Source organism: Nuphar pumila, chromosome 13, assembly GCF_984573655.1.
Source record: "Nuphar pumila chromosome 13, dmNupPumi1.hap1.1, whole genome shotgun sequence".
Lineage (NCBI taxonomy): Eukaryota > Viridiplantae > Streptophyta > Magnoliopsida > Nymphaeales > Nymphaeaceae > Nuphar > Nuphar pumila.
The window spans coordinates 53,372,108-53,390,940 of record NC_143261.1 but is presented as its reverse complement, the minus strand read 5'-3'; the positions used below and the strand labels follow the sequence as shown (position 1 = coordinate 53,390,940).

The 18,833-nt window shown below is 36.2% G+C and overlaps 1 protein-coding gene across 1 annotated transcript in view; it reads right to left on the bottom strand.

Annotated features, from left to right (window-relative positions):
* The window catches only part of SRT1 (sirtuin 1), a 39,446-nt gene extending 21,688 nt beyond the window's left edge, over positions 1-17,758 (bottom strand). The window contains exons 1-3 of the mRNA XM_089986209.1: positions 17,660-17,758; positions 1,975-2,004; positions 1,771-1,863 (exon numbers count right to left, since the gene is read on the bottom strand). Coding sequence (XP_089842335.1) covers positions 1,771-1,863; positions 1,975-2,004; positions 17,660-17,758 — 222 coding nt within the window. The remainder of the gene's footprint in view (positions 1-1,770; positions 1,864-1,974; positions 2,005-17,659) is intronic.
* Positions 17,759-18,833: the final 1,075 nt, after the last annotated feature.

Sequence of the window (18,833 nt, the reverse complement as noted above, 5' to 3'; positions counted from 1 at the left end):
ATGTTAGCAAATATTTTGTGACAAATTCATGGAATCTTGGCCTTCCGATAATCTTAGATATCTTAATGATATATAAGAAAAGTTTTACCAACCCTTCACGTTTGTCTTCTAAATACATTTCTTAACTATCCTAATGTTTCTGCATATGAAGGCATTATGAACCTCTATTCAATCATTTACCCTTAATAGATACCAGGTTTAAATCATAGCCAGATATTGTTCTCGCCGGTATATTCTTGGCAATGGAATATCACAAGACATTTTCAGAAAATTTGTTTTCATGGAAGATCTCAAAAATACCTGCAACTTGAAAAATAAAAAGTGAGATAAAACAAAAAATTAAAAGAATACATGTATTATTTTGCATTTTTTAAATAAGGAATACCTTAAGCAATAACATACATTTGTAACATATTCTAAAAAACCTACAAAACAACATTTATATCTTTAATATAACTTTTTCTTATCGAAGACAGAATTAAAATGAAAGAAAGAGAGAGTTTCAGAAATTATCTCGCTGAAAATCTGAAGGAGATTCACCACAAGAAAAAAAGACTAAAGTCCTCGATTCTCTGATTTGGGTTCTCCAATTGGTAATCGCTGGAATAACCAAGAGGTCAAAGACACACAGCAAAGGTGTGTGTTTGGGGGGTTAAAACTTAAAACCTAACAGCCTTACCTCCCTCTAGTTTTAGTCTTATATTGATGGGGAGTTAGAAGGGTCATAGCACCTTTTAAAAAGTAGGTTTCCTTGTGTCTTCAAATTCATGTGTTGAACTTTTACCATTTCAAGCCCACCTTTCAAATGTAAAAAATTATTTAAGTAGTGCCCTTTTCTGTTGCAGTCAAACAATGAAAAGCCCTTTAGAATACTTATAATTATATTATCATGAATTTTATGTGATATTTTGGTTAAAAGTGCAATAAGATCATAATAAAGTAAATAGTGATAAATTACTTACATCTATTTTATACAAAACTGATTATAAGAAAACATCTACTTTATACAAATCTCAGTTTTTGAATTTAACACAAAAATTATGATAAAATTAATTTATCAATCATATTTGTAACTAGGGCTGAATGTTAATTTGCAGACAAAGACCACTGATCCCCCCCCAATGTCACAGGGAATAGACATGACCCAAAGAGTGGACACATATTTAAGCATTTCAGGAAATCACACACGCATAATATTCAAAAAGCAATTCAGTTCAAATGAAGTACCTTAAGAGAATTAGAAGATTTTGACTGAAAACAGTTCTATTATTCAGATGGTAGCTAAGTCATTACAATCATTTAGCTGAAACTAATGACCTGATAAAAATGAATTAATTAAAAACGGGACATATGCATGTGAGTAAACATGTGTACAAAAAGGTAGGAGGGAGCATTAGAGAGAAAGGTTGTGCTTCTAATTTTATTGGATGCAATGACATGAGGTAGTGTCAATTTGACTTCATACGTTCTTATTTATTTTAGATTGCTTTAATTTATAGATGAAAATTATTCTAAAATTTGGGACAAAATATAACTCGGATATGATGTGAACCATATTCAATATGGTTACACTGTTTGACATTGTAATAATACATCTTCAGATGCTCATATTGCTTTTCTGTAGAAACATAGAATATTAAGTTCCAGAAGGGTTTGGTCACGAAACCACAAAAAGCACGCCCCACAAATGCACCATGAGACAATGAACAGATCAAAACAAAAACGGCTTCTCAAATTTATAAAATGTTTCAGTTGAAAGACTTTCTATACCTGAAGAGTCCAAATTCCCTTAGGACCCCGAAAATCAGGTATACCACTGGAAGTTGATATACCTGCTCCAGTAAATGCCACCAAATGCTTACTCTGCAAAAATAGGCAACAATAAATGAGAGAATTACTAGCAAGTAGCCTGAAAATGCAATTTTCATTAATAGAGCAAACAAGGTTATATTTTTTACATGGAAAGCTTCTAACCTTTTGTATCAACATGGCTAGCTCTTCAATCTGTTTGCAATCATTAAGAAAGCAGAGATCAGTAATAGCAAGATGAAAGTATAAAAGGATACATCCAACTAATAGATTCTAAGAGAATCTGGAGACAGCCAATCTCAGTAGTATGATAGACACATCATACTGAAGATTACCCAATGATGAGGTGCTCAATCATGAGAGAAACAAAGCAACTTAATAGAAACAAAATTTGCACTCTTTGACAATTTTAACTAAATCAAGATCATATAAACTAGAATACACATTAGAAATTGCAACTTAATAGAAACAAATCTAATGCTATGTAACACGGACTCTTCTAACAGGGCACCACACCCATGTCGCACCTGCACCCTGGCGGGTGCGACACTTGGACACGGCTTCCTTTGTGTTAGGTGAAGTCAACCACACTGAGGTCCATTTTTATCCAAAAGTAGATTCAGTTAATCCTAATCAAGTCCATTTTTATCTATATTGTATATATAAATACATAAATGCACACACATACGCGTAGTGTTAGCTTCAAAACATTTCCACCTCAAGTTGGGGAAAATATATCAAGCATCCCCAACTTGCTGCTAGTATCTTGATTTGTTTACACCCATCGTTAAAATGTCTGCTAGTTGAAATTGAGTGCAAATGTGGGAAAGGGAAAACAACTTTGCTTCAACTTTCTCTCATAAAATTTCAATGCATCTCAACACGTTTGATTCTTTCATCGTAAACTAGATTACTATGATAATGCATCTCAGCATTATGTCTATAAGCTTCTTGACTAGCCTTTGATATTTTCCTATATTTTCAGTTTTGCCATCCTTATACAATCCCTACTTCTGATTTGGCTCTATAGGTGTATCCACAACTTTACACCCAAGTATTCTCACTCCATCCGATACATCAAGCATGCATTTACTCTGGGATAGTAATTCAACACTTCCATTCCCAAGAAATAATGCAAGGGTCCTTGATATCAAACACCTCATGCAAGTACCTTTTGAGTCCCTGAATTTCCTCTTCATTATCTCCTATAATCACAATATCATCAACATAAACAATTAAAATTGACAGTTTCTTCTCTCCTTTCATGAAAAGAGTATGATCACAAGTACTTTAACAGAGCCAAGAGAGAACTGAACATATTAGGCCCTCTTTTCTCGTTCTGCCCCATAGTTTGAAGTGTTTTATGATAGATGAACCGTTATATGTGTTTATCATGCTCTATTTAGTGGGAATCAATTCTTGGATCATGTTTTTTTTATGGAAAAAAGGTATTTTTATGAGACAGGAAAAATTGATGCCTTCATAGCCATTGATTTTTTATCACCGGAAAAACCTGTATACAGGTCATATTCCGGTAATCCAAAAGCCGGTTCCCACTAAAAAAACCTATAGATCACATTTATGGTGTTAGATGTGAGAAAAAATACCAAAAACTATGATTTTTGAAGGGGCCAGAATGAGTGCATTACTAATATATATATATATATATATATATATATATATATATATATATATATATATATATATATATATATATATATATATATATATATATATATATATATATGAGAACTGAACATATTAGGTCCCATTTCTCACTCTGCCCCATAGTTTTGAAGTGTTTTATGATAGATTTGAACCGTTAGATGTGTTTAGCATGCTCGATTTAGTAGGAATCGACTCTTGGATCATGTTTTTTCACAAAAAAACATGTTTTTATGAGTTGGAAAAAACTGGTACCTTCATAGCCATTGATTTTGGATCACCAGAAAAACCTACATACAAGTCAGATTCCAGTGATCCAAAAGCCGGTTCCCACTAAACAAAATCTATAGATCACATCTATGGTGTTAGATGTGAGAAAAAATACCAAAAACTATGATTTTTGAGGGGGCAGAATGGAGTAGAACAAAAAGGTGGGTAGCTATGTCACATGGGTGCGGGTGTGGGTGCGGGTGCGACACGGGTGCGGCGCAATTTCAAAAATTTTGGACACGGGGACTCGGCTATATATATATTAAAAAAAAAATAAATATATATATATATATAAGACTCGGTCAAAGTTGTGCCCATTAGGGGACAGCTGATGAGTTGTGAAGGCATTCTGCACACTTTCTTCATACAGGAATAATTCACTTTTGGGCACTTTCTTCATACACTGTAATAATTCACTTTCTTCATACAGGAAAAAACCACAAAAACTTGAGTTGTGCCCATTCTGTACTTAAAACTTGAAAGTGTACAGGTTTTTTAGTTGTGATGGGTTTTTTTCCTTACAGCTGTAGCCCAGAAAATTTCAAAAAAAAAAAAAAACCAAAAACTGGACCAAAATGACCCTGGGTGCGTTGACCACACCCAGGGTCGGGTTGACCGAGTCCGAGCCGCACCCGTGTCCGCACCCGTGTCGGTGCGTGTCGACGCGGGTGCGGCGACCTTGGAGCCGAGTCCGTGTGACATAGGTGGGTAGAAGGAGCGCATTACTCTCTCTCTCTCTCTCTCTCTCTCTCTCTCTCTATATATATATATATATATATATATATATATATATATATATTTTTATTTATTTATTTATTCATGTTACATTGAAGGAATGCATTTTTTACATCAAATTGGTGTAGTGCCCATCCTCTCTAAGCTGCCAAGCTAATTAGAACTTTAATAAATGTCAATTTAGTAATAGGAGCAAAGGCCTCTTGATAATCTACAACATAAGATTGGTTGTAGTTGTACCCCTTATCCACCAAACTTGTGATATACCTCTCAATCTATGTCACATGGGTGTGGGTGCGGCACTTTCAAAAAACTTGGGTGCGGGGGTACGGCAAAAATATAAAAAATTATATATATATATATATATATATATATATATATATAAAGTCCAAAAGTTGGACATAAATGACCCTGGGTGAGTTGACTGCACCCAGGGTTAGGTTGACCACATCGGGTGCAGGTGCGGGTACGGCACCTAGTTGGAGAATCCTTGTGACATATAGGGCAAACAAATTTTTCTTGGCAAAATTTTTTTTAAGTCCAAAAATTAGACCAAAATGACCCTGGGTGCGTTGACCGCACTCGGTGCAGCACCCGCGTCGCGTCGCGTCGACGCGGGTGTGGCACCCTGCTAGCCGAATCCCTGTGACATAGCTCTCAATGGATCCATCTGAATTATATTTGAATGTGTACACCCACTTGCACTCAACCGGGTTTCTTTCTTTTGGTAATGGGACTTGTTAAGATTTTATATATATATATATATATATATATATATAAACCGAAATACCCATCAGGGGTATTTCAGTCTTTTTACTGTAATAAGACTCAGACCATTAGGGGCTGATCATATTTCATTTTTTGTCTTTTTATTCCCTTTATTTTTTTGTAATAAGTCTTTTTCAAACTTGATGGGACAGCTCCATATAGTTGTTGGGGCTGCCTCCAACGGTCACAAATGTGACCGTTGGGAGTAGCCCAACAGCCATGTGGAGCTGCCCCCTTTAGTGCCCCTTTGTAGTATAAATAAGCCTTTGTGGCTCTTGTATTTCTCACTCTTGTAAGAGCTTCTCTATGCAATAACAAATATATTTTGACCCTTATGAGGGTGGTGGAGTTCATTCAATCAAGTGTCTTACTTGATTAAGTGGTATCTTGCATGTCTATTGGATTGAGTCCATTTCATTACATGGTATCAGAGCTATGGTGCTCTTAAAGTTTTATTCTAATAAGTATCAAGAGAAGTATCGTGATAGCATCAAGAGGAGGACCTTGAGCTCGGCAAAACAATGAATCGTGGATCGTTGCATCGGAAAGTGCACCATCTCTCAAATTTTGTATTGCTTTTCTTTTTTCTCTCTTTCTCTCTCTTTCCTTTCTTTCTCTTTATTGTAAAGAAATGGAGAATAAAAGAGAAGTTATTGTCTCCATTCCCAAACGACTTAACGACACAAACTATGTGATTTAGGCATCCATAGTAAAGCACAAAATATGGGAAAAGGGTTTATGAGGATTGGTAGATGGTACCAAAAAAGAGTCTAAACTCATTCTTACCAAAATTGAGAATGGTAAGAAAGTTGCTCTTCAAGGAGAAGAAATGTCCAAAGCCATTTTCGATTACGAAAGAAAATGAAAAGAATGGAGGATGGGACATTCCAAGATAATTGAATGGCTCATCAATATGTGAACATCCACAAGTGCTCTAGTTTAGCGAAATTTGATTTCGCTAGTGATGCATGAAAATATCTTAAAGACATTGTTCATATATGCAATGTTCAAAACAAAGTAAGGACTATGACTCAAGGAGAAATGAGCATTAGGGAATACTACAATGCACACTCTCTCCTTTAGGATGAATTGGCTCTTCTTGAGCCAAAATGACATTGCCCCCAAGATGTAGATGTTAAAATACATGTAATTCATATATATATATTTATATATATATGTAATACCCGATAGGGGTATTTTAGTCATTTCACAAGTACCCGATAGGGGTACTTGTTTTTTCTCTTTTATTTTCTCTTTTATTTTCCCTTTTATTTTTTGTAAAACATACTTTTTATTTTTATGTTTTTTGCTCACACAAAAGGGGCCCCACCATGTAGTCGATGGGGCTCCCAACGGTCACATTTGTGACCGTTGGGGGCTCCGAACGACTACATGGGGAGCCCCTAGGTGGCTCCCCTTTTAAGGCCTCTTGGCCATTCTCCCTCTCCCTCTCTTGTGTATAAATAGGGGTGAACCCCTCTTGTATTCTTCACTCTTGAGAGCTCTCTCTCTTTCAATAAGAGACATTTATATTTTTATGTTGTGTTGTCTCTTGTGGGTTTGGGTATTAGCCCTTTTTGTTTGTTCATTAGTGGATGTTGCAAGTGCTTAGTGCACTCTTTGCTTTTCCGCATATTTCATTACATGGTATCAAAGCCATGTGTATGCTCTTCTTCTTAATATAGCTAGTTGTGTAGCTATATTTTTTTGTGTGTTGTATCTCTCTTCTTTTATCCTCTTGTGAGTGATTATTATGGAAGGAGAACAAAAGATTGATCTCTCCTTCAAACTCAATGGCTCCAACTACATGATGTGGGCCGCCGCCATGGAAAACAACCTCAAAGGGAAAAAGCTTTGGGGATATGTTATGGGCACCATTCCGGAACCACAACTCCAACTAACTAAGATGGAAGGTGATCAAGAAAAAGCTCTTGAAGGAGATGCCCGCATGAAGGCCATTGAAGATCACCAATCTAAAATAGAAGATTGGGAAAGTAAGCATGCCAAGATTCTTGCTTGGTTCATGAACAATGTGGAGCTCAAAATTTGCGCCAACATTGCCAAATTTCGGATAGCAAATGAAGCACGGTTCTTCATGAAAGGTATGTTTACCCAAAAAGACCTTGCTCGTCAATTCTTTCTTCAAGAAAAAATCCGGACTATCAAGCAAGGAGAAATGAGTGTTAGGGACTACTTTAGCACTCTTGGCCCTCTATGGGATAAGTTATCTTTACTAGAACCAAAATGGGTTTCTAGTATAGATGTGGAGTTAAGGAGAAAACAAATGGAAAAAGAACACTTTTCCAATTTTTACATGGGCTTAGGCCCGAATATGAACAAGTTAGATCCTCCCTCCTACATAGATCAAAGCCTCTTCCCTTGGAAGATGCCATAGCCGAAATATGCCAAGAAGAAACCCGTCTTGGCATGATTAAAGGAGGAGATGATGTCTTGGCCGTATCAAAACCCGGCAACCATATGAAAACTTACAAACCTCCACATTTTGGAAGACAAAATAACTATAATGGCAACTATAGAAAAGTCATTTGCCATCATTGTCAAGAACCGGGTCATATAAGACCTAATTGCCCTAAGTTGAATGAAGCACCAAAAAATAAGGTTGCTTCCGTTGAAGAAGCTACTCAAAAGAAAGAGGAAGCAATCAAAGGAAAGGACTCTTTTTCTCTTGCTCAACTATCGGAAGCACTACAAACTCTACTCAAGATTCCATCAACTTCGGGTGCCGCCGTAGCTTCATCCTCTTCTCCAGGTATGTCGTATTGGATCATTGCCTCTGGAGCTTCCTTTCATATGACCCCCCTTGAAAATGAGCTTTCCGATTTATGTAATAACTATAAAAACTCCTATGTTTCAACTACCGATGGTACATCTTTACAAGTAAAAAGTTTGGGAACCTTAAACTTTTCAAAAGATTTCTTTGTGCCAAACGTGAGAGTTGTACCTCAACTTAATTTAAATCTCCTCTCTGTTGCTCAAATATGTGATCATGGATGTAAAATCTCCTTCTCAACTAAGGATTGCTCTATACAGGATCTCCGGTCCGGGAAGCTGATTGGGCAAGGCCATAGGAGGGGAGATCTCTATTACATGAGCAACTTGAAACTCCCCATTAACTCTTTTTGTAACCATGTCCAAGATAAAAATATTGATATTTGGCATCAAAGACTTGTACACCCAAGTTTCTCAAAAATGTACTTCTTTCCATTTGGAAAGAAATTTTGTAATGAGAAACATTTTGTTTGCAAGAATTGTATTTTTGGCAAAATGAAATCTACTCCTTTTCCAAACCGAACTTTTGTGTCCAAAAGACCTTTTGAGTTAGTCCATTCGGATGTTTGGGGTCCTTCCCCCATCATGTCTAAAGGAGGGTACTCCTATTACGTCACTTTCATCGATGACTACACTAGGTATGTATGGATCTACTTTCTTAATTTAAAATCCGAAGTCTTTGATTTTTTCAAAAAATTTCATATGATAGTTAAAAATCAATTTTCAAGTAATATCTCTACTCTTAGATCCGATTCGGGTGGAGAATATTTATCAAATGAATTTCAAAACTATTTAGAAGTAAATGGAATTTGTCATCAAAGATCGTGCCCTAGGACTCCCCAACAAAACGGCTTGGCCGAAAGAAAGCATAGACACGTCATGGAAACCACTAGGACACTCCTTATTTCCAAAGAAATTCCAAAGAATTTTTGGGCCGAAGCGGCCTTAACCTCAACTTACTTAATAAATAGAATGATATTTTCATCCTTACAAAATACATCTCCATACAAAAAACTATTTGAAAGAACACCCGACTTCAATAGATTAAGAGTTTTTGGATGTAAATGTTTTGTCATTACTCATAAACAGGACAAATTATCTCCTAAAACTATTGAATGTGTTTTCTTGGGTTATGGAGAAAATCAAAAGGGTTTTAGATGTTTTGACTTGAAAAATAACAAACTCTATGTATCCAAAGATGTAACATTTTTGGAAAATGAAAATGGTTTTGTGAAAACTAAAGATATTGACGAAAGTGAATATACTTTTTTGTTTGATCTTCTATCTCAAGAAGATGAGACTCCTCAAGAAGAGGAAATCTCTAATGAGTCTTTGAATGACCTAGAGGAAATTCCTCTTGATAATGTTATAGATGAGAATAATAGACCAATCCAAACATATGCTAGGCGTGGTCAACAAACTCAGATGAGCGCCTTAGAAAAATACTCTCAAGGATCCAACATAGAAGAAACCTCTTTAAGGAGATCCAGTCGGATCTCCAATCCTCCTAATAGGTTTGTTTCCTATGAGTCCCTAACTCCAAGATATAGAGCATGTCTAATTGCATTGCATTCATTTCATGAACCCGCACACTATAATGAGGCCAAAGATATTCCCCAATGGGTTCAAGCCATGAACTTAGAGCTTAGTGCCCTTGAAAAAGCAAAAACTTGAGAAATAACTTCGTTACCCACTGGAAAGAAATCAATAGGATGTAGATGGGTCTTCAAAATTAAAACCAAGAGTGATGGTTCATTAGAACGTTATAAAGCACGGTTAGTTGCTAAAGGATATGCTCAGGAATATGGTATAGATTATGAAGAAACCTTCGCACCTGTTGCTAGAATGACTAGTGTTAGGACTCTTATTGCTATTGCGTCAGTGAAAAAATGGCCTATCTATCAACTCGATGTTAAGAATGCATTTTTAAATGGCGAATTAAATGAAGAAGTTTACATGGATCCCCCACCAAAAGTATCTATTGGTAAAAATAAGATTCTCAAACTTAAAAAGGCATTATATGGTTTAAAACAAGCCCCAAAGGCTTGGCATGATAGATTTAGTAATATAATGTCAAGTTTGAATTTTTGTTCATGTTATACTGACACTGCTTTGTTTGTGAAAAGTGCAGGGTCTTTAGTAGTTATTTTACTACTTTATGTTGATGATATGATCATCACAGGAAGTGATGAGCAAGGCATTAATGATATTAAAAAGGTTTTGAAAGGAAATTTTGATATGTCTGACCTTGGTTTCTTAAGATATTTTTTAGGAATTGAAGTGGTGTACTCTCCTCGAGGGTACATTCTTTCTCAGATGAAACTTGCTGCTGACATCTGTTCCAAATCTGGTATCTCCGATGATAAGAAGACAGAAACCCCAGAAGTCATCAATGCAAAATTAAGGTTGGAAGATGGAACACCTCTCGAGGATCCTACTCCCTACCGCAACTTGTTGGGTCTTTAACCTACTTATCCATCACACGGCCAGACATTGCTCATGCCGTCCACTCTGTCAGTCAGTTTCAACATGCACCTACAACCGTGCACATGAGTGCAGTCTTAAGGATTGTCAGATATATCAAAAATACCATAACTAAGGGAGTTTTTCTTTCCTCTGCCTCGTCACTTGATTTAATTGTGTATACTGATGCAGATTGGGGAGGAAATCCCAATGACCGAGTCTCAACTACCGGATTTTGTGTTTTTTTAGGTGACTCTATGATTTCTTGGAGATACAAGAAGCAACACAAAGTATCTTTGTCCTCGACGGAAGCAGAATATCGTGCTATGGCCACTACAACCATGGAACTTGTGTGGCTAAGAAGCCTCCTCAGTGATATGGGCATTATCATCTCTACTCCTTCGAAGATGTGTTGCGACAACAAAAGCGCAATCTATATTGCAAGCAACCACACCTTCCATGAGCGTACTAAGCATATTGAGATGGACTGCCATTACGTTCGTGATGAATACCTAAGAGGAACCATAGCATTACCTTACGTCACATCAGAATACCAGTTGGCGGACTTCTTCACTAAGGCTCTTGCGGCTCCTCGATTTTTGTTTCTCCTTAACAAGCTTTCGGTTATATCCCCGTAAAACTTGAGGGAGGGTGTTAAAATACATGTAATTCATATATATATATATATATATATATATTTATATATGTAATACCTGATAGGGGTATTTTAGTCTTTTCACAAGTACCCGATAGGGGTACTTGTTTTTCCTCTTTTATTTTCCCTTTTATTTTTTGTAAAACATACTTTTTATTTTTATGTTTTTTGCTCACACAAAAGGGGCCCCACCATGTAGTCGATGGGGCTCCCAACGGTTATATTTATGACCGTTGGGGGCTCCCAACGACTACATGGGGAGCCCCTAGGTGGCTCTCCTTTTAAGGCCTCTTGGCCATTCTCCCTCTCCCTCTCTTGTGTATAAATAGGGGTGAACCCCTCTTGTATTCTTCACTCTTGAGAGCTCTCTCTCTTTCAATAAGAGACATTTATATTTTTATGTTGTGTTGTCTCTTGTGGGTTTGGGTATTAGCCCTTTTTGTTTGTTCATTAGTGGATGTTGCAAGTGCTTAGTGCACTCTTTGTTTTTCCGCATATTTCATTACAGTAGAACTCCGTAAAAACCAAATTAAAGCGGAGCATTTCTACAAATTTATTAACGAGCTTAGACCCGAATTTGAAGGAACCAAGTCGGCTCTCTTTCATAGAGGAGGTTTTCCGGCCATAGTCGAAAATCTTGAGGAGTTAACCATGGAAGAAAATAGATTGAAGAAACCATTTGCCTCAAAAGATGAAGAATTCGTGCTTGTTATGTCAAAGCTCGGTAATCACACTAGAAGTTATAAACCTCCTCACTTTGCAAAAAATGATAATGAAAGAAGCTTTAATAACTATGAAAGAAGCGACAAAAGAGCCGATCATGAATACAAAAAATGTGGTAAAATCATATGCTATCATTGTTATGAACCGGAACATATCAAGCCTTTTTATCCAAAAAGAAAAAAAGAAAATCATAGAGATGATAAAAGAGTTGCTTCGGTTGAAAAGAACAATGTAGACGACTCCAAATGTATCGGCTCGTTATCTTTAGCTCAACTAATAGAGGCACTACAGCTGATGTTCAAAACTCAAGCTTCTTCCTTCTCAGAAGCGGTCGTATCCACAAGTAGTGACCCTGGTAAGACTTCTTGGATCCTTAATTCTGGTGCATCTTTTCCTATGACTGTACATGAGTCCATATCATCTGAATGTCATAACTCAAATAATTTTTATGTTTCAACCGCCGACGGAACATCTCTAAAAATTAAAAGTTGTGGGGGGTTTCAAAAGCAATTAATCTTTCGCATACCAAATATAAGAGTAGTACCAAAATTAAATTTAAATCTCTTATTTATTTCTCAAATTACGAATCACGGATGCAAAGTATTGTTTTCATCAGTCTAGGAAGTCGATTGGGTGAGGCCATAAAAAAGGAGATCTCTATGTAATGGACAATCTTGAGTTATCAAAACATATTTTTTGTAATTTTGTGAAAAAAAAGATACAGAAAATTGGTGCAAAAGACTAGGACTTCCTAGTGTGTCCAAATTACACTTATTTTCATTCCTTACAAGTTATAAAGAAAGAGATTTTGTTTGTGAAGATTGCATTCTTGGAAAAATGAAATCCCCTTTGGGCCAATACATTTTATATCTGAAAATTCATTTAAGTTAGTACATTCGTACGTATGGGGACCGACTCCAGTTGTATCTAAAGGAGGTATATCTTATTATGTTGTGTTTGTGGATGACTATAGTAGACACTCTTGGATATTTTTCTTAAACAAAAATCTGAAGTATTTGAGTGTTTCAAAAAAATTCATTGTTATATAAAGACTCAATTTAAAACTAATATTCAAATTTTTAGAATTGACTCTGAGGGAGAATTTATGTCAAAAGAGTTCAAAAATTACCTTGGTCTACAAGGGATTATTCATCAAAAATCTTGTCTATACACTCCTCAATAAAATAAACTAGTTGAAAGAAAGCATAGACATATTATTGAGACCACTAGAACACTTCTTGTGTCCAGAAATGTTCCAAATGATTTTTGGGCCAAAGCCGCTCTTACAGCAGTCTATTTAATAAATAAAATGCATTAAAAAAACATTGAAAATATCTCTCCTATTGAAAGATTATTTAAAATATCTCCTTATTATAAAAGGTTAAGAGTCTTTGAATGTAAGTGCCTTATCAATAAAAATGACAAACTCTCCCCAAAAGCAATCCCTTGTACGTGAAATTGGTTTTAGCAATAAATTATATATTTCACGAAATGTTACTTTTCTTGAAAATGAAATTGGTTTTAGCAAAGAAAAAATTCAAGAGAATTGTGATTATTCCTTTCTTTTTTACCTCGTCAATGAACATGAAAGATGTGAAAACATTCACGATGTACGTGAAAGTGAAAATAAAGACACTCATGATGCAAATGGGAATGTAAATGAGGGTCTTAATAATATCGACCTATCTCATAATAACATACAAACATATACTCGACGTACCGAAGACCATCTATTGTGTGCTTTAAAAGGATATTCTCAAAATCAAGATGTAGATTCTTCTAGTATTATAAAATTCATTAGAATTTCAAAGGCTCTTAGTAGATTTGTATCCTATGATTCCTTTGAAACAAGATATAAGTCAACCTAATGGCCATACACTCATACATAGAACCAACATCTTATCATGAAGCTAAAAATCATCAAGAATGGATTAAGGCGATAATGATCAATTAGGAGCTTTGAAAAAGGCAAAAACCTGAGAAATCCAAACATTACCTAAAGGAAGGAAAACTATAGGATGTAGATGGGTCTACAAGATAAAAACTAAATAAAATGGTAGATTGGAAAGATACAAAGTCAAGCTAGTAGCCAAGGGATATAGTCAAGAATATGGAATAGACTATGACGAGACGTTTGCCTCAGTCGCCCGAATGACCATTGTTAGGACTCTTATTTCTATAGCTTCAATCAAAAAATGACCTATCTTTCAAATGAACGTAAAAAATGCTTTTTTGAATGGTAATCAAGATGAGGAGGTTTACATGGATCCTTCACTAGGTTTGAATTTAGCACATGGGAAAACCCTTTGGTTACAAAAAGCCTTGTATGGCTTAAAACAAGCTCCCAAAACTTGGTATGATAGGTTCAGTAGTGTGATGACACAACTTTATTTTAAATCTTGTTTTAGTAACATTGCGTTATTTGTTAAGTCTTCCAATGTAGAAATGGTGATATTACTACTTTACGTAAATGATATGATAAACACAGGAGGTGACAAGCAGGGAATTAATCATATCAAAGATGTGCTTAAAGACAACTTTGATATGACAGACCTTGGTTTTTTACATTATTTTCTTGGAATAGAAATGGTTTACTCACTTCGTGGTTATTTTTTGTCACAGACTAAGTATGCAGCAGAGATCATTGAACGATCAGGACTCTCGGATAAAAAACTGGTTGATACTCCAAAGGTCATAAATGCAAAAATGAAGAAAGATGATGAAAAACTTCTACAAGATCTAACTCCATACACACAAATGATTGAAGCTTTGTCTTATCTTTCTAGTACTTGTCTTGATATTTCTCATGCTATTCACTCTGTTAGTCAATTTCAGCATGCTCTCACTACAGTACATATGAGTATTGTAACGAGAATTGTTAGATATATTAAGAATTTTATCAATCATAGATTATTTTAACCAGAGTTACCGGAAGCGCCTAGGCGTATGGGGAAGCATGCTTCCCCGATACGCACTTTGAAAGCGCAAAACGTCGCACTTCCGAAACGCGTGGGGAAGCATCTCCCTTTTTTGAGAAGCGCACTTCCCCCACGCTTCCCCCATTTTTTTATTTTTCGCTTCCGGTTCGCTTCCTAGGTCGCTTCCGAGACGGTTCATAATTTTCTTCTAAGTGGTCCCATGCTTCCCCGCTTCCTAAATTTTTGAAAGTGCCTCGCTTCCCGCTCTCGCTTCCCGTATCGCTTCCCGCTTCCTCGACTGGTAACTCTGGTTTTAACCATCTTCTTCCTCGTTAGAAGTCATTGCATATTCTGATTCTGACTGGGAAGGGGACGTAAATGATAGATGCTCAACCACTGGTTTATGTGTTTTTTTAGGTGATTCTCTAATTTCATAGCGAAGCAAGAAGCAGCAGAAGGTGTCTCTTTCCTCCATTGAAGCTGAGTATCGTGTCATGGCAAGATTTGGGAATTCACATCGCAGAACCCTCCAGACTATGTTGTGACAACAAGAGCGCGGTCTATATTGCAAGTAATCATACATTCCATGAGAAGACAAAATATATTGAAATGGATTGCCACTGTGTTCGTGAAGAATTTCTGAGAAAGACCATCACATTGCCTTACATTCCATCGAAGTACCAATTTGCGGAATTATTCACTAAAGCGATCCCGTCATCTCGATTTCATTTCCTACTTGGCAAACTCTCGGTTGTTCCACCATGAGTTTGAGGGGGGGTGTTAAGATATATATATATATATATATATATATAAACTGAAATACCCATCAGGGTTATTTCGATCTTTTTACTGTGATAGGCGTCAGCCCATTAGGGATTGATCATATTTTATTTTTTGTCTTTTTATTCCCTTTATTTTTTTGTAATAAGTCTTTTTCATACTTGATGGGACAGCTCCATATAGCTGTTGGAGATGCCCCCAACAGCCATGTGGAGCTGCCCCCTTTAGTGCCCCTTTGTATTATAAATAGGCCTTTGTGGCCCTTGTATTTCTCATTCGGGTAAGAGCTTCTCTATGCAATAACAAATATATTTTGACCCTTGTGAGTGTGGTGCGGTTCATTCAATCAAGTGTGTTACTTGATTGAAGTGTGTTCTTGCATGTCTATTGGATTGAGTCCATTTCATTACAGGACTACCTCCCACGTTTAGTTTTTGTCCAATGCACCTATCTCTTGAGACATAGCCTCTCTCCACTTATGATGTCTCATCACCTCTCCACATTCTTAGGGACTGGATTAGATAGGAAGTTAGCTACAAATACCCAGTAAGCTTGAAATATAGCAGTATAAGTAACAAAATAGCACAAAGGATGTGAGGTACACAGTCTTTTAACTTTCATGAGAGCTATAGGTTAGTCCAAATCTGATAAAAGATTGTGTCTAGTTTCCAAAATCTCAATGTTATGTTTCTCTTGGCCCTGAGACATATTTATTAAAATATGTTTCTTTTAACCTTTATGGAAGGGAAGAGGAAAAAAATGAATCATATTTACCAAACATTGACTTGAAAAAAAAATTATGGAAGGGATGAGATAGGAATTAAAGATGTCACCTCTCGTTAAAAGTGAAACCCAATACGCTGTACATGGTTTTTTAGCTTATAAGATTTCATAAGAATATATGTATCTTCCAACATCTTAAAAGCTTATGAAGCTCTTAGTGAGCCTAATCTCGAGCATATGCTTGGCTTATCTATTAAAAAAAGTGAGATCAAGCCGAGTGCAGAGCATTTTGAAGTAACCATGTTATGCAGATCCTCGATACTTTTCATAACCATCTTCCCTTCCTAGTAAGAAAATTATACGAAGTTATAGACATCATTTGTGAAATGGAAAGAATGTGGTTCTCGTCCTACTATTGCCCTGTATATGTAACCATATTGTTAGTTGATTAGGTGTATCACCATCTTCTCAAGATAGACTTAGTTTGTTTTCTTAGTTATAGCTATTTTCAGAAAGAACCTTTCCCCCATCTCCCAAATCTATTCCCCACAATCACATGTTAGACTACATTCTTGTTTGAGCAAGACCATGCCTCATGTCCCACCATCCTTCATTAATCTAAAAGCGGCTTGTTAATTGCTCCTAAAGTCCTTGGACTTGTCTTCATGGACGAAGACCTTAGAAGTGGGTACAAGATGGACTTATCAGTGGAAATTCATGCCTGTGGCATAAAAAAGAAGACCATTTTACAATATAAAGTTTTATTTGACATCATGGGATTCGACAATTTTTAGTTGTGTTCTTCCATTAACGTTTAGAAATGGGAATGAATTTTTAGTTGCATTGGAGATTTGTAATCAAACAACCCTTCCTTTTATTGAATGCTGACGACAGGCAATCCCTGGCTTGATGATCCCTGGAGACAACAAGCACTTTAATCATAACAACAATAACAAGTTGCCAACTAGAAATAGCTATAAACCAACATATTAAAAAACATACAACTTCACACGCATGATCAAAGTTCTCAATATTTATGAAAAGCAAACTAGCACGCATTTTAAAAGTGCAATCTATCAACTTTGTGGAGAGTACTAAGAGTCTCAGACTATTTCTCTAAACAGACACCAGGGTCGTCTCCATTAGAGAAACCTGACCACCCAAGTGAAAATATAGACAAAAACAAGGGTGCCCAAGTCGAAATCCAAAGACCAAACAAGTGAAGATTACAAGATAATCGGATTGCGCAAATTATAGCAAAAAATTAGACTACCCAATTGTGAAAAACACATCACCATCATACCAAAATGCAAAACACAGAGAAATAGTATAAGGAAAGGAAGGTTGGACGCTCTTTCACCTTATTCTGCAAGACGTTCGGTGGGTCAAAGATCTCATCCATCCCAACGGAACCAACGTCATCCCTATAGGAGAGCTTCTCTGCATAACCCAAAGACATGGTGGGAAATGGGAGATCCTTCTTACCTTTGACCGCACCTGAGAGCCTTCTTACAAGGGCAGAGAAAGAGTGGGAAGAAAACAATAAATCAGGTCTCTCTCTCTCTCTCTCTCTCTCTCTCTCTCTCTTTTGGGGTACCTCCTTTGTCTGAATGGGAGAGCAAAAGCGTCCCTACAAGATCATTTGGAACTCAAAAGCACCTTGGAGAGGAGGGGATGGATTGGTTACATTGGCCCTGAACAAAAACAGAGGAAGTGAAGTTTTTTTTTTTTTTGGGTGGGGGCGGGCGTTATATATGACTATATGAGAGTCCACAATGAAAGACCCTTTTATGGGTTTTTATTTTGGAAAAACATTGGCTACACTCTCAAGTTGAATCTCATAAGCTCAAACTCTATCTAGCTATAGTGTGGTTCAAAAATGCTTTGATCATGGTGTATTTGCTAGGAATGTATTTTGAATTGAATGGTTTTTTTTTTAATATTTAAAGTTTGAAACATTGTAAATCGTTGGATTTTGCAACCTTGTAAAATATGATCATACAACACAATTGGATTATGTAAAACATTTTTTTTGACTAAGCAAACCATATACATCATATTTGTAGGGCTTGATTTACAAAAAAAGGATAGGTGGTTTCTACTAGAGGTTGATGTGCACTTGAGGGTAACCTATAATTTTCTTTTAATTTTTGACAAATCTTTTTATATTAGTAACGATAGGGTGCTCCGAGAGTACCTACTCCCACCTAATGAAAGCTTTAGTTTTTCAAGTTCTTGAGTTTTTTTTGTTGATCGAACCGTATAGATATGATATGCATGCCCTTTTTTCAGTAGAAACAAGTTTTGAATCCTGTGATTGTGACTTACATGTAGGTTTTCAAGATCTTGAAAAATCGATGGCCTGCAATGTACCAAAATTTCGTGACTTGAAATAAACAATGTTGAATGCATCTATGAAGTTTGATCGAGAAGATGCTTTAACATATGAATAACTTATATTTAACCAACTTAGCTTTCAAATATTTAAGATAGATGTTTCGACCTTTTAAAAATTTACTCAAATGATCGCCGAG